Genomic DNA, 22,187 nt, shown 5'->3' with positions numbered 1-22,187 from the left:
TAGGTGCCATCTAGTGGCCCCTGATGCGCAACACTTGCATCCCCCATCAGTTTTTTCATTTTCATTTCCCACAAGGGCATTATGTACCTATTGGAGAATGCAAGGGTGGGGGTGGGGGGGTTATGGCTTTGTGTGACCCTTCTGAACTCACTGCTGTATCTGCTTCAGTGATGCCGCCAGATCACAGTAATTTAATTGGTACTATTTGATAATGGCCGCCAGTGTGACCCATATGTCATTCCAATTCTGTCTCCCAGATCCAGGGCTGTCTGCATTTTGGAGTAACGATACCGCAGCGGAGTCTCACAGCAATCACAGCGCCGGTAAGCAGTCCCATTCCTGTGGTAACCGAGAGGTTGTGGTATATGGTAGAAGTAATGAGCACAGCAGTATACAGGTAATTGCGATTATACAGTGGGAAATGGAAGCTTGTTGATTGGATGAGCTGTCTTTGCTGTCCAATCAGCTGACATCAGTGCACTGTTCAAAATATGATTTCTCCAAGTTGTTCTTGTTTAGAATTCTATTTCTCGTTGTGGTCAATAGCAAATTTTGGGAGCTATACTGGGTGAATAAACATTTGCCCTGTGTGGGGTCACAGACTGCTAGTGGGTTCACATGCCATTGGCCAGCTGGAAAAAGCCATGATGCCTAATAATAATCTGATCAAACATATAATTTCCGGTCTTGTTGACAAAAAGTGGTCAGACACTGATCACAGACCATGGTTCAGACAATGACTACAGATTAGGAGATGACCACAGGCCACACATCCGAAGATGACCACAGGTCAGGCATCAGAAGATTACTAGTGCACAGATCAAAAGATGGGCACAGACCACATATTAGCAGAAGATTGCAGACCATACATCAGATAACCACAACAGAAGATGACCAGAGGCCACAGATCAGAAGAAAACAACAGAAGATGACCAAAGACCACACATCAGATGATGAGCTCCAACCACAGATTAGAAGATAACAAAACCAAGGTTTACTGCAGACTATACATCAGAAGACCATATATCAGAAGAAGAGCATAGATCACACGTCAGAAGATAGCCAGAGCTGAAGACATAATAAAATGACCACAGGTCAGACCACACATCAGAAGATGAGATCTAATCACAGATTAGAAGATGACCAAACCAAGGTTTATACCATACATCAGAAGATGACCATATATCAGAAAAGACCACAGATCATGCATCAGAAGATAGCCACAGAGAAGAAAACACATCAAAATGACCACAGGTCAGACCACACATCAGAAGATGAGCACAGACCACAGAATAGAGGAGGACAAGTCACCATAGATCAGAAGATGACCAAATCGAAGATGACCCCAGATCAGTAGATGACTACTACATATCAGAAGATAATGGCAGCTCACACATCAGAAGATGACCACAGATCAGAAGATGGCCACAAATCAGTAGAAGACCACAGATCAGAAGAATACTACAGATCAGTAGTTGACCACAGTGCAATCAGAAGATGACCACAGATCAGTAGGTGACCGTAGAGCACAGATCAGAAGATGACCACAGATCAGTAGAAGACTACAGATCAGTAGAAGACCACAGATCAGAAGATGACCACACATCAGTAAATGATGACAGGTCAGACCACATGTCAGAAGATGAGCACAGACCATAGATTAGATTACCAAACCAAAGATGACCACAGATCAGAAGATGACTACATATCAGTAGATAACTGTAGACCTCATACCAGAAGATGACAAGAGATCAGAAGAAGACCACAGAGTACAGATCAGAAGATGACTACATATCAGAAGATGACCACAGATCAGAAGATGACCACACATCAGACGATGACTAAATATTAGAAGATAACTGCAGACCACAGATCAGAAGATGACCACAGATCAGAAGATTACCAAAGATTAGAAGATTCCTGCAGAACCCACATAGAAAATGCCTAGAGGTGACAATTCTCTGTTGACACATGAGATGTCATAGACACATGCATGTTTACTGTGTAGGTATATACAGCACAATGGAAGTAAATAAGAGTCTCTCCCTTTGTGTTTAATTAAATCCAGATACATCGTCCCCACTGGCTGAGATGAAAATGGGACACAGAGACCCCTCGGATTTCTGCACCTCTCAGATGCGAAGCCTCAATTTAGGGTTCACAGTGGGATCCTTCTTCCTTTGGGGAACCTTCCTGCCCCTGCAGCTGCTGATGGGGTATGCCCAAATCAGGTCGCTGCGCCAGATCGGAGGGTGAGTAACATATACACCTATATATATACTGAACAGTATTTTGTATTCTGCCCCAGTCACACCCTAAACACCCTTCTCCTCCTCAGAGCCCTGGTATCCGTGTCCTGCCTGATGCTGTCTTATTGCTGTAGTGACCCCCGCAGTAAGTATGGGGAAGCCGCTGCTAATTCTATATACAGACGTGTGACGTCCCTAATATACAGGCATTACAGAGTAGGCAGCGATAGATTCTCATTATTGTTAATGCGAATACAAAAAGCCCAACAAAATATCCACATCAGAAATGTTGTCGTGATTCCCAGTATGTGTGTGGAAGGGCAGTTACACAGTATCACTTCTCGTGTTCTGTGTGCTAGATGTTCTTTATGTATGTGGTGATCTCTATGCTAGATGTAATTCTGACTATCTGTTCTTTTCCTGCACGTAGAAAGAAACAAATGCACAGTATCACTTCAAATGATCTGTATTCTAGCTGTGATTCTGAGCATCTGTTCTTGCCAGACTTCATTCTAAGATTTTGTTATTTTCCCGTGTGTATGATTTACTGCACAGTATCACTTCTTACATTATGAATGACAGGTGTAATTCTGAGTATCCGTTCTTTTCCCATGTGTATGGATAACTGCACAGTATCACTTCTTACATTATGAATGACAGGTGTAATTCTGAGTATCTGTTCTTTCCCCACGTGTATGGATAACTGCACAGTATAACTGCTAACATCATGAATGACAGGTGTAATTCTGAGTATCTGTTCTTTCCCCACGTGTATGGATAACTGCACAGTATAACTTCTATTATCATGAAGGATAGGTGTAATTCTGAGTATCTGTTCTTTCCCCACGTGTATGGATAACTGCACAGTATCACTTCTTACATTATGAATGACAGGTGTAATTCTGAGTATCTGTTCTATCCCCACGTGTATGGATAACTGCACAGTATAACTTCTATCATCATGAATGACAGGTGTAATTCTGAGTATCTGTTCTTTCCCCACGTGTATGGATAACTGCACAGTATAACTTCTATTATCATGAATGACAGGTGTAATTCTGAGTATCTGTTCTTTCCCCACATGTATGGACAACTGCACAGTATCACTTCTAACATCATGAATGACAGGTGTAATTCTGAGTATCTGTTCTTTCCCCGTGTGTATGGATAAATGCACAGTATCACTTCTTACATTATGAATGACAGGTGTAATTCTGAGTATCTGTTCTTTCCCCACGTGTATGGATAACTGCACAGTATAACTTCTATCATCATGAATGAATGACAGGTGTAATTCTGAGTATCTGTTCTTTCCCCACGTGTATGGATAACTGCACAGTATAACTTCTAACATCATGACTGACAGGTGTAATTCGGAGTATCTGTTCTTTCCCCATGTGTATGGATAACTGCACAGTATAACTTCTGACATAATGAATGGTGTAATTCTGAGTATCTGTTCTTTCCCCATGTGTATGGATAACTGCACAGTATAACTTCTAACATCATGACTGACAGGTGTAATTCTGAGTATCTGTTCTTTCCCCACTTGTAGGGATAACTGCACAGTATAACTTCTGACATCATGAATGACAGGTGTAATTCTGAGTATCTGTTCTTTCCCCGTGTGTATGGATAAATGCACAGTATCACTTCTTACATTATGAATGACAGGTGTAATTCTGAGTATCTGTTCTTTCCCCACGTGTATGGATAACTGCACAGTATAACTTCTATCATCATGAATGAATGACAGGTGTAATTCTGAGTATCTGTTCTTTCCCCACGTGTATGGATAACTGCACAGTATAACTTCTAACATCATGACTGACAGGTGTAATTCGGAGTATCTGTTCTTTCCCCATGTGTATGGATAACTGCACAGTATAACTTCTGACATAATGAATGGTGTAATTCTGAGTATCTGTTCTTTCCCCACGTGTATGGATAACTGCACAGTATAACTGCTAACATCATGAATGACAGGTGTAATTCTGAGTATCTGTTCTTTCCCCGTGTGTATTCATAACTGCACAGTATAACTTCTGACATAATGAATGGTGTAATTCTGAGTATCTGTTCTTTCCCCATGTGTATGGATAAATGCACAGTATCACTTCTTACATTATGAATGACAGGTGTAATTCTGAGTATCTGTTCTTTCCCCACGTGTATGGATAACTGCACAGTATAACTTCTAACATCATGACTGACAGGTGTAATTCGGAGTATCTGTTCTTTCCCCATGTGTATGGATAACTGCACAGTATAACTTCTGACATAATGAATGGTGTAATTCTGAGTATCTGTTCTTTCCCCACGTGTATGGATAACTGCACAGTATAACTGCTAACATCATGAATGACAGGTGTAATTCTGAGTATCTGTTCTTTCCCCGTGTGTATGGATAAATGCACAGTATCACTTCTTACATTATGAATGACAGTTGTAATTCTGAGTATCTGTTCTTTCCCCACGTGTATGGATAACTGCACAGTGTAACTTCTATCATCATGAATGAATGACAGGTGTAATTCTGAGTATCTGTTCTTTCCCCACGTGTATGAATAACTGCACAGTATAACTTCTAACATCATGAATGAATGACAGGTGTAATTCTGAGTATCTGTTCTTTCCCCACGTGTATGGATAACTGCACAGTATAACTGCTAACATCATGAATGACAGGTGTAATTCTGAGTATCTGTTCTTTCCCCACGTGTATGGATAACTGCACAGTATAATTGCTAACATCATGAATGACAGGTGTAATTCTGAGTATCTGTTCTTTCCCCGTGTGTATGGATAAATGCACAGTATCACTTCTAATATCATGAATGACAGGTGTAATTCTGAGTATCTGTTCTTTCCCCACGTGTATGGATAACTGCACAGTGTAACTTCTATTATCATGAAGGACAGGTGTAATTCTGAGTATCTGTTCTTTCCCCACGTGTATGGATAACTGCACAGTATCACTTCTTACATTATGAATGACAGGTGTAATTCTGAGTATCTGTTCTTTCCCCACGTGTATGGATAACTGCACAGTATAACTTCTATCATCATGAATGACAGGTGTAATTCTGAGTATCTGTTCTTTCCCTGTGTGTATGGATAACTGCACAGTATAACTTCTAACATCATGGCTGACAGGTGTAATTCTGAGTATCTGTTCTTTCCCCACGTGTATGGGTAACTGCACAGTATAACTTCTGACATCATGAATGACAGGTGTAATTCTGAGTATCTGTTCTTTCCCCGTGTGTATGGATAAATGCACAGTATCACTTCTTACATTATGAATGACAGGTGTAATTCTGAGTATCTGTTCTTTCCCCACGTGTATGGATAACTGCACAGTATAACTTCTAACATCATGGCTGACAGGTGTAATTCTGAGTATCTGTTCTTTCCCCACGTGTATGGATAACTGCACAGTATAACTTCTGACATCATGAATGACAGGTGTAATTCTGAGTATCTGTTCTTTCCCCGTGTGTATGGATAAATGCACAGTATCACTTCTTACATTATGAATGACAGGTGTAATTCTGAGTATCTGTTCTTTCCCCACGTGTATGGATAACTGCACAGTATAACTTCTATCATCATGAATGAATGACAGGTGTAATTCTGAGTATCTGTTCTTTCCCCACGTGTATGGATAACTGCACAGTATAACTTCTGACATAATGAATGGTGTAATTCTGAGTATCTGTTCTTTCCCCACGTGTATGGATAACTTCACAGTATAACTGCTAACATCATGAATGACAGGTGTAATTCTGAGTATCTGTTCTTTCCCCGTGTGTATGGATAAATGCACAGTATCACTTCTTACATTATGAATGACAGGTGTAATTCTGAGTATCTGTTCTTTCCCCACGTGTATGGATAACTGCACAGTATAACTTCTATCATCATGAATGAATGACAGGTGTAATTCTGAGTATCTGTTCTTTCCCCACGTTTATGGATAACTGCACAGTATAACTGCTAACATCATGAATGACAGGTGTAATTCTGAGTATCTGTTCTTTCCCCGTGTGTATGGATAAATGCACAGTATCACTTCTTACATTATGAATGACAGGTGTAATTCTGAGTATCTGTTCTTTCCCCGTGTGTATGGATAAATGCACAGTATCACTTCTTACATTATGAATGACAGGTGTAATTCTGAGTATCTGTTCTTTCCCCACATGTATGGATAACTGCACAGAATAACTTCTGACATAATGAATGGTGTAATTCTGAGTATCTGTTCTTTCCCCACGTGTATGGATAACTGCACAGTATAACTGCTAACATCATGAATGACAGGTGTAATTCTGAGTATCTGTTCTTTCCCCGTGTGTATGGATAAATGCACAGTATCACTTCTTACATTATGAATGACAGGTGTAATTCTGAGTATCTGTTCTTTCCCCACGTGTATGGATAACTGCACAGTATAACTTCTATCATCATGAATGAATGACAGGTGTAATTCTGAGTATCTGTTCTTTCCCCACGTTTATGGATAACTGCACAGTATAACTGCTAACATCATGAATGACAGGTGTAATTCTGAGTATCTGTTCTTTCCCCATGTGTATGGATAACTGCACAGTATAACTGCTAACATCATGAATGACAGGTGTAATTCTGAGTATCTGTCCTTTCCCCGTGTGTATGGATAAATGCACAGTATCACTTCTAATATCATGAATGACAGGTGTAATTCTGAGTATCCGTTCTTTCCCCACGTGTATGTATAACTGCACAGTATCACTTCTAACATCATGACTGACAGGTGTAATTCTGAGTATCTGTTCTTTCCCCGTGTGTATGGATAACTGCACAGTATCACTTCTAATATCATGAATGACAGGTGTAATTCTGAGTATCTGTTCTTTCCCCACGTGTATGGATAAATGCACAGTATAACTTCTAATATGTATGACAGGTGTAATTCTGAGTATCTGTTCTTTCCCATGTGTATGTATAACTGCACAGTATAACTTCTGACATAATGACTGACAGGTGTAATTCTGAGTATCTGTTCTTTCCCCACATGTATGGATAACTGCACAGTATCACTTCTATTATCATGAATGACAGGTGTAATTCTGAGTATCTGTTCTTTCCCTGTGCGTATGGATAACTGCACAGTATAACTTCTAACATCATGAATGACAGGTGTAATTCTGAGTATCTTCTTTCCCCACGTGTATGGATAACTGCACAGTATAACTTCTAACATCATGAATGACAGGTGTAATTCTGAGTCTTCCCCACGTGTATGGATAACTGCACAGTATAACTTCTGACATAATGACTGACAGGTGTAATTCTGAGTATCTGCTTTCCCCACGTGTATGGATGGATAACTGCACAGTATCACTTCTAACATCATGAATGACAGGTGTAATTCTCAGTATCTGTTCTTTCCCCACGTGTATGGATAACTGCACAGAATCACTTCTAGCATGACAGGTGTAATTCTGAGTCTTCCCCACGTGTATAGTTAACTGCACAGTATCACTTCTGACATAATGACTGACAGGTGTACTTCTGAGTATCTTCTTTCCCCACGTGTATGGATGGATAACTGCACAGTATCACTTCTAACATCATGAATGACAGGTGTAATTCTGAGTCTTCCCCACGTGTATGGATAACTGCACAGCATCACTTCCCCTGTGTGTTGCTCTCTCTCAGGCCTGTCATTGTTCCTGCCTTTTGCGCTGGTGGCACAGGGGATCGGGGGAAGCTGCATCCTGTTCTCCTCTCTCATGGTAAGTGGGGGGCACTGGACGAGAGATCTGCCCCTACTGTATGTGGGCAAAGGACGTCCTTATCAGTATTTATTGTGTGTTGATGTGAACTGTCTGTACACATCTTCTGACGTCCCATGTGTCATATAACAACAGCTCCTGTGTACACAACAGTTCCATCTGAACGGCTCCGGGTCACACCCAGCTTACAGTATGCTGGGGACTAATTCACATTTTACCTTCATTTTTTTAAGATGTATTTTACAAGCAAAACAGTAATAACACAGCGGGAGCCTTGTCAGTGGGGATGAGGGAGATTATACACTGCACTGTGCCATATTGTATGTGTGCTCCGCACCAGACCCCATGGGCAGCATTTTCAGTAGTCTCCAGGGACGGTAACAGGATGTGCAGGGATTGGGACATCAAAAATGAACCTAGATCACTCACACTACACGTCACACTGGGCCCAATTCATAGTGCTGTGAGGCCCACTGACCACACATGTGCCAACAGATTAAACAAGAATCAAAGGAGAATACACTTACACTAGGAGTACAAGGCTGGATTGGAAAGTAAAAAAACAAAGAACAAATCTGGTGGTTGTTGTCGGCACCGGGACCGAGCGGCAGCTTTCACCTCGTCGTCAGAGTTGAAGCGTTGACCGTTAAGATGCTCTCTCAACTTTGGGAAGAGGTGAAAGTCGCAGGCGCAAGTTCGGGGCTGTACGACGGGTGCGGCAGAACCTCCTTGAACTGCAGGCGCTGCAGCCCTCTTCCCAAAAATAAAAGAGCACCTTACGGGTCAACAATTCAACTCCGACGACGAGGTGAAAGCTGCTGCTCGGTCCTGGTGTTGACAACCAGCTTTCTTCTCCGACGTGTTTGCCCGATGTAAAGATGGAGCAGCCGTCACCCAGCGTGTCCGATCGCCAGATCTCATGTGCTGGCGCAGACGGCAGCTTCACCTGACAGGGACGTGTGATTGTCTCGGGTCCCCATCAGTAAGGCGGCGGGGAGCGGCTTCCCTGCTCGTCTCTGTATCAGGGAGGCGGGCAGGGAGCGAGGGCAGGCTGGGGCAGAGGCGGGCGGAGGGCTGCTGCAGCCTCCGACAGAACAGGGGGGTGTGCGAGCTTCTCGTGCGCAGGAGGACGGCGGCTGCCAATTGCCAATAGAATCGCCAGGAAGAGCTCAAATGAGAGCTGCTCCGTCTGTACATACACTGACATTAAACAGAACCTATATGTAGCCCGGACCAATGAGCTTACAATCTAAAAGACGGGGGGAGCACTTGATACATAAGGTAGAGGTATAACCAAGTAAAATGTGTAGTGATGACCCCTGTCTTGGTTTGACCACATTGCTACTTAAACTGTGGTTGCAACAGGACTGCAGTTCTGGCACCTGCGCACATTGCAGATAACCGTGATCGGGGATTTTCGGCAATTTGCAGTGCATTCTGAAACAGGGACACAGTTCGGAAGGCTTACCTTAGCCACAATAGCTGACACTATTGTATCCTGGGGGATATAGTACATTAATACAATTTCAGGAGAAGAATCCCTCTGTTAACCAGCACAGTCCAGTAACCGGGCCTGCACAGAGGTTATGTTGGACCTGGAAGTAGTAATGGGTAATGGAGCAACCCATGTGCCTGCAAGACATTTTCAATAATGTGTCCCCCCCTGCCCCCCCCCCCCCCCCCCCCCCCAACTCAAGAAAAAATAAAGAAATATTTCTTATTGACGCGTTTCGCAGATATAAGAATTGATAGTCTTCAGGGGTAAAATGCTGGACAGGAAAATCCCCCCTCCCCCATAGAACATGTGAGATTGCATTGTGATCCTAGAAAACAGACCTCTCACTCACAGCCGCCTGTCATTTCTCCCACAGCTCCCACAAGTGTTACCAGATGTTGCATCTCTCTACCCTGCGCTGGTTATCGCCAGCTTCTCTGCATCCGCCACTGTCTTCACCATCATTAAGGTAAAGATACAGTTCATCTGTCATGGAGCCCAGAGCTCCATCTAACCAGCTTCTGGGCCCCCGCTCTATATCAGATCTGAGCTGCTAGCTTAGAACTTGGTGGATCACGCATGGTGGGGAACAGGGATACAATGGTAGAGAAGACAAGGTAGAGAAATATGTTTCTCTGCTTAGTTACATTGTTCCTTCAGGGAGAAGGGGTTTGGGAGCCGCACAAGGTTCTTCCCACCAAGTGTGAATTGGGTCAAAGAGGACCCCTTTCACCACTCCGGTGGGGTTTGGCCTGGGTTGCCTATAACCAACTTGATAGACGTAATGTCCCTTACGGGATAGTGGGTCTGAGTATGTTGGTGGTGCTCCCCTGAGTCCAATATGTAAATGCAATGGGGGAGAGGGGAAAGTGGACTCTTTTTTTTGGGGCACTCTTGTGTTTTGATAGTAGTGTTAAAACTTAACTTTTAATGTATTTTCTTTAATATAGGGCGGACCTACTTTGTCCAACAGAAAACATAAGACAGACAGGGACAGACAACATTTATTTTGCAGTGAGCTTTAAAGAAATATGCTATGCAAATTTATGTGTTCGGTATCCGAACAATTAGTTCTGGATGTCTCTAGCGAAGCTGATTGCTATGTCAGCTAGGTATCGTCTGAAGGGTGTTTATAGAAAATTAAAGGGAAAAGTTCCCTGTTTAGACTGAGATCTGCATGTTAATAAAATTTATATTCTTTTGACATAGTTTGGTGTATAGGTTGTTTAAACAGACTGCGTTTATGGCAGGAATTGCTTGCTGCGTCACCGTGGTTTAAACAAAACTATTTGTATATCAATAATTCTTGCTACCGAGTCCTTTCCTTTTACAGTTTACATTGTTCCTTATAAGTTTCCAAAAATGAAACTAATTAATGAATAAAGCACTGGGCCTGCTGGTTTGTGACTTGCACTCAGACACAATGGGTGAAATGTAATAGGATGAGAGATTCAGAAAGTGAGAGATTTGGTAAGAAATCTCCAGGTTTTTTTAAAGCGGCAATCATTTACACTGCAAACCCAGTGTGATTTTGCAGTGTAAGTGATTGCCGCTTTAAAAAAACCTGGAGATTTCTTACCAAATCTCTCACTTTCATAATCTCTCATCCTATCAAATTTCACCCAATATGCCAGAAACAAGAAGCTCCAAACTGTAAGTATACATATTGTAACCATGATAAAGCTACAGTGGGTAACTAAATCCAAAATTACATTGGACTAACTGAAATGTAAGGTTACTCCTCACGTGTACTCCCATCCGACTCTTCACCTGTACTTACATCACTGAGAGTGCAGCCTATCCAGTCACTAGGAACCAGTGACATCACTGAGAGTGCAGCCTATGCCAGTCACTAGGAACCAGTGACATCACTGAGTGCAGCCTATGCCAGTCACTAGGAACCAGTGACATCACTGAGTGTGCAGCCTATCCAGTCACCACGAACCAGTGATATCCCGGAGGGTGCAGCCTATCCAGTCACTAGGAACCAGTGATATCACTGAATGTGCAGCCTATCCAGTCACTAGGAACCAGTGATATCACTGAGGGTGCAGCCTATACAGTCACTAGGAACCAGTGATATCACTGAATGTGCAGCCTATACAGACACTAGGAACCAGTGATATCACTGAATGTGCAGCCTATCCAGTCACTAGGAACCAGTGATATCACTGAGGGTGCGGCCTATCCAGTCACTAGGAACCAGTGATATCACTGAGGGTGCAGCCTATCCAGTCACCAGGAACCAGTGATATCCCGGAGGGTGCAGCCTATCCAGTCACTAGGAACCAGTGACATCACTGAGGGTGCAGCCTATCCAGTCACCACGAACCAGTGATATCCCGGAGGGTGCAGCCTATCCAGTCACTAGGAACCAGTGATATCACTGAATGTGCAGCCTATCCAGTCACTAGGAACCAGTGATATCACTGAGGGTGCAGCCTATCCAGTCACTAGGAACCAGTGATATCACTGAGGGTGCAGCCTATACAGTCACTAGGAACCAGTGATATCACTGAATGTGCAGCCTATCCAGTCACTAGGAACCAGTGATATCACTGAGGGTGCAGCCTATCCAGTCACTAGGAACCAGTGACATCACTGAGGGTGCAGCCTATCCAGTCACTAGGAACCAGTGATATCACTGAATGTGCAGCCTATCCAGACACTAGGAACCAGTGATATCACTGAATGTGCAGCCTATCCAGACACTAGCAACCAGTGATATCACTGAATGTGCAGCCTATCCAGACACTAGCAACCAGTGATATCACTGAATGTGCAGCCTATCCAGTCACTAGGAACCAGTGATATCCCTGAGGGTGCAGCCTATCCAGTCACTAGGAACCAGTGATATCACTGAGGGTGCAGCCTATCCAGTCACTAGGAACCAGTGATATCATTGAGGGTGCAGCCTATCCAGTCACCAGGAACCAGTGATATCACTGAGGGTGCGGCCTATCCAGTCACTAGGAACCAGTGATATCACTGAATGTGCAGCCTATCCAGTCACTAGGAACCAGTGATATCACTGAGGGTGCAGCCTATCCAGTCACTAGGAACCAGTGACATCACTGAGGGTGCAGCCTATACAGTCACTAGGAACCAGTGATATCACTGAGGGTGCAGCCTATCCAGTCACTAGGAACCAGTGACATCACTGAGGGTGCAGCCTATACAGTCACTAGGAACCAGTGATATCACTGAGAGTGCAGCCTATACAGTCACTAGGAACCAGTGATATCACTGAGGGTGCAGCCTATCCAGTCACTAGGAACCAGTGATATCACTGAAAGCACGGCCTATCCAGTCACTAGGAACCAGTGATATCACTGAATGTGCAGCCTATCCAATCACTAGGAACCAGTGATATCACTGAATGTGCAGCCTATCCAGTCACTAGGAACCAGTGATATCATTGAGGGTGCAGCCTATCCAGTCACTAGGAACCAGTGATATCATTGAGGGTGCAGCCTATCCAGTCACTAGGAACCAGTGATATCACTGAATGTGCAGCCTATCCAGTCCCTAGGAACCAGTGATATCACTGAGAGTGCAGCCTATCCAGTCACCAGTGATATCACTGAATGTGCAGCCTATCCAGTCACTAGGAACCAGTGATATCACTGAGGGTGCAGCCTATACAGTCACTAGGAACCAGTGATATCACTGAGGGTGCAGCCTATCCAGTCACTAGGAACCAGTGATATCACTGAGGGTGCAGCCTATCCAGTCACTAGGAACCAGTGATATCACTGAGGGTGCAGCCTATCCAGTCACTAGGAACCAGTGATATCACTGAGGGTGCGGCCTATCCAGTCACTAGGTGCCAGTGATATCACTGAGGGTGCAGCCTATCCAGTCACTAGGAACCAGTGATATCACTGAGGGTGCAGCCTATCCAGTCACTAGGAGCCAGTGATATCACTGAGGGTGCAGCCTATCCAGTCATTAGGAACCAGTGATATCACTGAGGGTGCAGCCTATACAGTCACTAGGAACCAGTGATATCACTGAATGTGCAGCCTATCCAGTCACTAGGAACCAGTGATATCATGGAATGTGCAGCCTATCCAGTCACTAGGAACCAGTGATATCACTGAGGGTGCAGCCTATCCAGTCACTAGGAACCAGTGATATCATGGAATGTGCAGCCTATCCAGTCACTAGGAACCAGTGATATCACTGAGGGTGCAGCCTATCCAGTCCCTAGGAACCAGTGATATCACTGAGGGTGCAGCCTATACAGTCACTAGGAACCAGTGATATCACTGAGTGTGCAGCCTTTCCAGTCACTAGGAACCAGTGATATCACTGAGGGTGCAGCCTATCCAGTCCCTAGGAACCAGTGATATCACTGAGGGTGCAGCCTATACAGTCACTAATAACCAGTGATATCACTGAGGGTGCAGCCTATACAGTCACTAGGTGCCAGTGATATCACTGAGGGTGCAGCCTATACAGTCACTTGGTGCCAGTGATATCACTAAGGGTGCAGCCTATACAGTCACTAGGTGCCAGTGACATCACAGAATGTGCAGCCTATCCAATCATTAGGAACCAGTGATATCACTGAATGTGCGGCCTATCCAGTCACTAGGAACCAGTGATATCACTGAGGGTGCAGCCTATCCAGTCATTAGGAACCTGTGACATCACTGAGAGTGCTGCCTATCCAGTCACTAGGAACCAGTGATATCAATGTGCAGCCTATCCAGTCATTAGGAACCAGTGACAACACTGAGAATGCAGCCTATCCAGTCACTAGGAACCAGTGACATCACTGAGAATGCCACTAATCCAGTCACTAAGAGCCAGTGACATCACTAAGAGTGCAGCCTATCCAGTCACTAGGAACCAGTGACATCACTGAGAGTGCAGCCTATCCAGTCACTAGGAACCAGTGACATCACTGAGAATGCAGCCTATCCAGTCACTAGGAACCAGTGACATCACTGAGAATGCCACTAATCCATTCACTAAGAGCCAATGACATCACTAAGAGTGCTGCCTATCCAGTCACTACGAACCAGTGACATCACTGAGAATGCAGCCTATCCTCACATCAGTGAGGTTGTTTAAATGAAACAAGACCCATTACAGCAAATCATGATCTAACTGTGGCTTAGCTAATTCCTGTGTTTTTCTTCAGGTTATTTATATCGCTGGAGTCCCATTTGTACCAATAATATTGGGGTACGGAGCTATTTCCTGTGCTATGTTCCTCAACAGTTTCTTCTTCTGGAACCTAGAACACACTGGAAAGGATGAGGAGAACATGTACAGGTGAGAGGATGGCAAAGGGCTTGAGTGTAGGTGACAGAAGATGATGTGTAATGGCGAGTTGGAAAACATAGTGCAGTTGAGAACAAGTAAGAAAGAAGATTACAGGGAATGAATGACAGGTGAAAGAGAGGATGAGAGGTGCAGTGCAGGTGAGTGATGACAGGTGAGAGGGAGGAAGAAAGCTGGAGTGCAGGTGAGTGGTGACAGGTTAGAGGGAGAAAGAGAGCTGGAGTGCAGGTGAGAGGGAGGAAGAGAGCTGGAGTGCAGGTAAGTGGTGACAGGTGAGAGGGAAGAAGAGAGCTGGAGTGCAGGTGAGTGGTGACAGGTGAGAGGGAGGAAGAGAGCTGGAGTGCAGGTGAGTGGTGACAGGTGAGAGGGAGGAAGAGAGCTGGAGTGCAGGTGAGTGATGACAGGTGAGAGGGAGGAAGAGAGCTGGAGTGCAGGTGAGTGATGACAGGTGAGAGGGAGGAAGAGAGCTGGAGTGCAGGTGAGTGATGACAGGTTACAGGGAGTAGGAGAGCTGGAGTGCAGGTGACTGATTACAAATGAGAGGGAGTAAGAGAGCTGGAGTGCAGGTGAGAGTGCAGGAGTGCGGGTGAGTGATGACAGGTGAGAGGGAGTAAGAGAGCTGGAGTGCAGGTGACTGATTACAAGTGAGAGGGAGTAAGAGAGCTGGAGTACAGGTGAGAGTGCAGGAGTGCGGGTGAGTGATGACAGGTGAGAGGGAGTAAGAGAGCTGGAGTGCAGGTGACTGATTACAAGTGAGAGGGAGTAAGAGAGCTGGAGTGCAGGTGAATGATTACACGTGAGAGGGAGGAAGAGAGCTGGAGTACAGGTGAATGATGACAGGTGAGAGGGAGTAAGAGAGCTGGAGTGCAGGTGAGTGGTGACAGGTGAGAGGGAATAAGAGAGCTGGAGTGCAGGTGACTGATGACAGGTGAGAGGGAGTAAGAATTGGAGGGTAGGTGAGTGATGACAGGTGAGATGGAGGAAGAGAGTTGGAGTGCAGGTGAGTGATGACAGGTGAGATGGAGGAAGAGAGTTGGAGTGCAGGTGAGATATAGTAAGGGAGCTGGAATACAGGTGAGGAGTAGGATGGAAGTACAGGTGAGGAGTAGGATGGGAGCACAGGTGAGGAGTAGGATGGGAGCACAGGTGAGGAGTAGGATGGAAGTACACGTGAGGAGTCGGATGGAAATAAAAGAGGAGTAGGATGGGAATACAGGTGATGACAAGGATTGGAGTATAGGTAAGGAGTAGGATGGAAGTACAGGTGAGGAGTCGGATGGGGGTTCAGGTGAAGAGTCGGATGGGAGTACAGATGGGGAGAAGGATTGGAGTACAGGTGAGGAGTAGGATAGGAGTACAGGTGAGGAGTCGGATGGAAGTACACGTGAGGAGTCGGATGGAAATAAAAGAGGAGTAGGATGGGAATACAGGTGATGACAAGGATTGGAGTATAGGTAAGGAGTAGGATGGAAGTACAGGTGAGGAGTCGGATGGGGGTTCAGGTGAAGAGTCGGATGGGGAGAAGGATTGGAATACAGGTGAGGAGTAGGATAGGAGTACAGGTGACGAGTAGGATGGAAGTACAGGTGACGAGTAGGATGGGAGTACAGGTGAGGAGTAGGATGGAAGTACAGGTGAAGAGTAGGATGGAAGTACAGGTGAAGAGTAGGATGGAAGTACAGGTGACGAGTAGGATAGGTGTACAGGTGAGGAGTACGGTGGGAGTACAGGTGAGGAGTAGGATGGAAGTACAGGTGACGAGTAGGATGGAAGTACAGGTGAGGAGTAGGATGGGAGTACAGATGACGAGTAGGATGAAAGTACAGGTGAGGAGTAGGATGGAAGTACAGGTGACGAGTAGGATGGGAGTACAGGTGAGGAGTAGGATGGAAGTACAGGTGAAGAGTAGGATGGAAGTACAGGTGAAGAGTAGGATGGAAGTACAGGTGAGGAGTAGGATGGAAGTACAGGTGAAGAGTAGGATGGAAGTACAGGTGAAGAGTAGGATGGAAGTACAGGTGACAAGTAGGATGGAAGTACAGGTGAGGAGTAGGATGGAAGTACAGGTGACGAGTAGGATGGAAGTACAGGTGAAGAGTAGGATGGAAGTACAGGTGAAGAGTAGGATGGAAGTACAGGTGACAAGTAGGATGGAAGTACAGGTGAGGAGTAGGATGGAAGTACAGGTGAAGAGTAGGATGGAAGTACAGGTGAAGAGTAGGATGGAAGTACAGGTGACAAGTAGGATGGAAGTACAGGTGAGGAGTAGGATGGAAGTACAGGTGACGAGTAGGATGGGAGTACAGGTGAGGAGTAGGATGGAAGTACAGGTGAAGAGTAGGATGGAAGTACAGGTGAAGAGTAGGATGGAAGTACAGGTGACAAGTAGGATGGAAGTACAGGTGAGGAGTAGGATGGAAGTACAGGTGACGAGTAGGATGGGAGTACAGGTGAGGAGTAGGATGGAAGTACAGGTGAAGAGTAGGATGGAAGTACAGGTGAAGAGTAGGATGGAAGTACAGGTGACGAGTAGGATAGGTGTACAGGTGAGGAGTACGGTGGGAGTACAGGTGAGGAGTAGGATGGAAGTACAGGTGACGAGTAGGATGGAAGTACAGGTGAGGAGTAGGATGGAAGTACAGGTGACGAGTAGGATGGGTGTACAGGTGACGAGTAGGATAGGTGTACAGGTGAGGAGTAGGATGGTAGTACAGGTGAGGAGCAGGATGGTAGTACAGGTGAGGAGTAGGATGGTAGTACAGGGGAGGAGTACGGTGGGAGTACAGGGGAGGAGTAGGATGGGAGTACAGGTGAGGAGCAGGATAGGAGTACAGGTGAGGGGTAGGATGGGAGTACAGGTGAGGAGTAGGATGGGAGTACAGGTGACTGAGGTGTAGGATGGGAATAAAGGCTTCTCAATATAATAAGGACCATTGTTGTCCCCCCCCCCCCCCCCCCCTGCCCCAGCATCCGGCTGCAGCTGAACTGCTACGAGACAGTGCACAAGAAGACACGCGAGGAGGAATGGTGCCAGAAATCACTGAAGCACAAGTTCCAGGAATCTCTGAGGGACAGAGAGAGGATCTGGAGCCAGAGGAGGATGATGAGTTTTAAGAGGCCGGCAGGTACCAGACACAGGGTCCAGATGTAACAAGCTTCAAAGAGCGATAAGGAGGAGAATGATAAACAGCCGGCCAATCAGCTCCTACCTGCCATGTTACATGCTGGGTTTAAAAAACGACAGGAGCTGATTGGCTGGTTGTTTATCGCTTTCCACTTTATCACGTTTTGAAGCATAGTACATCTGGTTCATAATGAGAAAAATGTTCTATTGCCAAATGCACAACCATTATATAATGTAACCACCATCACATCTGTATACAGTATGTTGATTTTTAAATCAGGGGTGGGCAACCTTTGGCCCTCCAGCTGTTGTTGAACTACATATCCCAGCATGCCCTGCAACAGCTGCTACTTGGCAATGCAAAAACTGTTGCAGGGCATGCTGGGATGTGTTGTCCAACAACAGCTGGAGGGCCAAAGGTTCCCCATCCCTGATTTAAATAAACAGAAGCCTGTGAACAGAAAAATATCCACCCCAAGGGCCTTATTCTAGTTCATTCTTTCTGACAAAACCATGTGCACTGCAGGGGGGCAGATGTAAAATGTGCAGAGAGAAGTAGATTTGGGTGAGTTATTTTGTTTCTGTGCAGGGAAAATACTGACTGCTTTATTTTTACACTGCAATATAGATCTCACTTTGAAGTAAAACCCCACCCAAATCCAATTCTCTCTGCACAAGTTACATCTGCCCCACCTGCAGTGCACATGGTTTTGTCCATCTAAGAAGGATTTTGTCAGAAAGAGTGAATTAGAATAAGGCCCCAAATGTAGCTTTTTTGCTATAATGAGCAAAATGACCTGGAAAAAAGGAACTGCAAAGTCTATGCTAAAATGTGGTGTGAGGACGACGCGTTTCGTGGTGTTTTTCTTACATCGCAAATATATCCAAAAAACAGGAAGAAAGTGCTCCAGGGTCCAGTCCCCAAAAGGGACACAAAAACGTGTAGGAACACTATAACAGCAGGATCACGCATCTGGAAACCCCACAGCACAGAGAGGGTAACAAACAAGAAAGCACCTCCTATAATAGTGATAATTCCTGCAACGCTACAGCAATTGTACAAACATGACTGTATTCTGGGCCATAATATTAAAGGACGAAATGAACATTTTTTATTAGGTCTATTCCATTTTTACTTTAAAGTAAGGTGTACAATTAGCAGTTATTATTTGGGCTGCCAATAAAGAAATAATTGAAATTGCAACAAATATTATAAATTAATATAATTCTAAATATTATTAAATATAATTATTTAAAATTGAATGTCATTTCATACTGAATAAGGAGGCTGCTTATATTAATTATCTATTGGAGGAAATACTATTTTATTAATCTAGAGAAGAAAAAAATGTGAACACAGAAATATTGATTCATTTGCGCCACCTCAAATAGAAAAATTCAATAATATTTTGAGACCCGTCAGCTCTTCAGTACACCCCTCACAGGCAGAAGGGTAGGCAGCATCGGAACAGAGAGAGTTTGACAACCCCCCCAAACATAGCACCATACTGTGTGCTTGATTCTGATCACGTCCTAGCGACTCGTCAGGAAAATCCCTTGTGTACTTTGTACCCAGTTTTACGCTGCAGCTTAGATCTAATCTATAACATGCCCCGCTCACGTGTGCATCTCTCTGTACAAGTTACATCTGCCCCATCCGCAGCACAGCATGGTGTTACCCAGGTGCAGTGTTACTTGCTTTTTTTTTTTTTGCTGTACTCTGACCCCAGCATCAGCCCCACAGTGTGAGATATAACCCTAAAATGCCTTAGATTATTATTAGTTTGTTCAGTGTTCATTAGAAAGGCAACACAAACTCAGCCGCACTAGACAGTCATACAAATATAGCTTTTATAGAAGATCCGATATCTGCAGTTGGGTTTGCCCCCATATGCCAGGTCCTGCTAGATGTTCCATATAAGTCCGGTATCATCTTTCAGTGACAGTGACCAACCACTGTAACGCGTTTCATGAGGAACCAGCTGACTTTCCCAAGAGCTTTATTTAGAAACGTTAGATATTACACACTGAGCGACATGACGGTCTGATCCGCCCAACCGGACGGCTTATTGCTCAGCATTTACCCAGCTTAAGACTCTACTGGTAGGAGTGATGCATCGCCTGTATGTCCGTAGGGTTAGCAGACAAGGGGCCGGATTATTCATGGATCGCTAATTAGGGAAGTCGTTTGGGGTTGTGTACATGCTCTTCCCACCAGCTCTTTCTTCATACTCATTGGCTCTGTGCGGATCTCTGCAGTGGGCCACATAAGGAGGCACTCGGAGAACCAGTAGGAACAGGACTTGATTAAGGGTTCCAGCCACCTTTGGCTACTACAGAAGTCCCCCTCATTTTTTTTTACAACATGCTTGTTGCCAGAGGTTTCTTGCTCATTCCCAGGGGTTACATGCTGCATGCTAGCTGCCAGGGGGTTACATGCTCATTGCTAGGAGGGGGAGGATTTTTTTACTTCGACAGTTACATGCTCGTTGCCAGGAGAGGGGGGGTTACAGACTCACTGCCAGGAGGAGAAGGGTTACATGCTTGTTGCCAGGAAGCACCAGCACTCCCAGAATCCACACTTCCATGCTGCCTCCCCCAGACAGATGCTTGAGCATACCTCCCAACTGTCCCGATTTTCCTAGGACAGTTCCTTTTTTTGGGGGGGGGGGGGGGCACAGCATCTATTCAGTGAAGCAGAGGGGCTTACACAGCTCCATGCCCCCATAGTGACGAAAACCGGGGGGCGTGGTTGCAGCATTCCCACAAGGCCATGCCCACTTTTGTAGTGGTCTAGCCACCTTTTTGGGCAGGCGCGAGCATCCTAACCAGCAGGGTCAAAATGTTGGGCGGTATGGTTTGATGTCTAGTAGGACCTCTAGCATCTGACTACTAGAAGGTAGCGGACATTTTTGGCAGGCACATTTTGTAGATTGCAGATTCCATGTGGACGGCCTGCAGAGACCCAGCTCCCCTCCATTGTGCTGAACACCCCCCAACTGACGATACGAGTCGTTGCCATAGCGAAACCAGCTAAGACCATCACAATGCCCTACAGCGGAGTACCAGCATCCATGCTGCCCCCCCTTCCTCTTGCCAACTGTCCATCAGCCACACAGACTCCCCAACATCTGAACTGAACGAGATCAGTATAGATCCAGGCACTAGAGAACACACCAGCTCATCTAGGGAATGGAACCACCCAGAGGCCACTAATGCAGCGTCTCTCCACATCAGCACTCCGATTGGTGGACAGCTCCAGCCACCCACCAATCAGGACGCTGACAGCCCTTCACTGCCTTTCAAATAAACTCCAGATGTCCCCAGGCCCAGCCTGCCCCTGAATTGTACCATGGCCCGGCCTGGGGAAAGCCATCAGGTAGAATACTGCAAGAGTCATAGATAAACAGGAATATACAGTATATTACAATCTGACAACCTGGGGCTGTGCAGGAACCACATCTTCCTAACAGTAGCAACCACTGACTGACGGTCTACTTTCTGTTCTCAGCGGTGCGTGCAGAGCCACCTCTCCAGGAAAGTCTCCTGAGCCCTACGTTTCTCCTGCACCTCCTGGCAGACTCCGTACTGCTCACCTGGATCTACTTCTATTTTACTTCTGTGAACTTACAGCTTCAAACTGTGACTGAGACTCCCCTGCAAACAGGTGAGAGGCCGCTACAGTCCTGCGCACCAGGAGACAGCACCGACCCCCCCCCCCCCCCCCCCCCCGACTAACGGTGTCCCCTTCTTTACAGATATCTACTCGTCAGTGTTTGGGGCTCTGCAGATGCTTGGGCTGATCACAGGGCCCCTCTTCTGTGTTCTGCTGCACAACCGCCGGCTCAGACCCGGGAACAACGGCACGACCGACACAAGGTCTGTCCAAAAACCAGGAGAAAACCTTGGGTTTTTTTTATTTACAAAATTGCTGAAAAATGTCATCTTACAGTATGCTGTGACAAAGACCTAAGATTGTAATTTGTTATAGATTCCACCATAATGTTAGAATGTGTTTGCATTGATACTCAATGACGGCAATGAAATCAGGTGTGGTGTTGTTGTTTGAAACACAACGCTCCTGAGTTGATAACTTGTATGTGTTGATGAATTCCACATCCACTCCTGAGATTTAGCACCTATGACATACCCTCCAACATCTGAGGGTCAGAAATCGGTACAAAATCAGAAAGGGACGTGGCCACACCTGCATTTCTATACTTTCAATGTATAAAGGTGGG

At 45.3% G+C, this 22,187-nt stretch overlaps 1 protein-coding gene across 1 annotated transcript in view; it reads left to right on the top strand.

The window, feature by feature from the left end:
- The first annotated feature begins 221 nt into the window (after positions 1-221).
- The window catches only part of LOC146019859 (large neutral amino acids transporter small subunit 4-like), a 30,170-nt gene continuing 8,204 nt past the window's right edge, over positions 222-22,187 (top strand). Inside the window, exons 1-9 of the mRNA XM_083152473.1 lie at positions 222-323; positions 2,069-2,252; positions 2,339-2,394; positions 7,956-8,032; positions 9,904-9,996; positions 14,680-14,813; positions 17,790-17,947; positions 21,458-21,613; positions 21,705-21,825. Of these exons, the coding sequence (XP_083008599.1) occupies positions 233-323; positions 2,069-2,252; positions 2,339-2,394; positions 7,956-8,032; positions 9,904-9,996; positions 14,680-14,813; positions 17,790-17,947; positions 21,458-21,613; positions 21,705-21,825 (1,070 nt within the window). The 5' untranslated portion in view covers positions 222-232. The remainder of the gene's footprint in view (positions 324-2,068; positions 2,253-2,338; positions 2,395-7,955; positions 8,033-9,903; positions 9,997-14,679; positions 14,814-17,789; positions 17,948-21,457; positions 21,614-21,704; positions 21,826-22,187) is intronic.

The sequence above is a fragment of the Crinia signifera genome, chromosome 7 (genome assembly GCF_055691185.1).
Source record: "Crinia signifera chromosome 7, ASM5569118v1, whole genome shotgun sequence".
NCBI lineage: Eukaryota > Metazoa > Chordata > Amphibia > Anura > Myobatrachidae > Crinia > Crinia signifera.
This window is presented reverse-complemented; position numbering and strand designations above follow the sequence as displayed.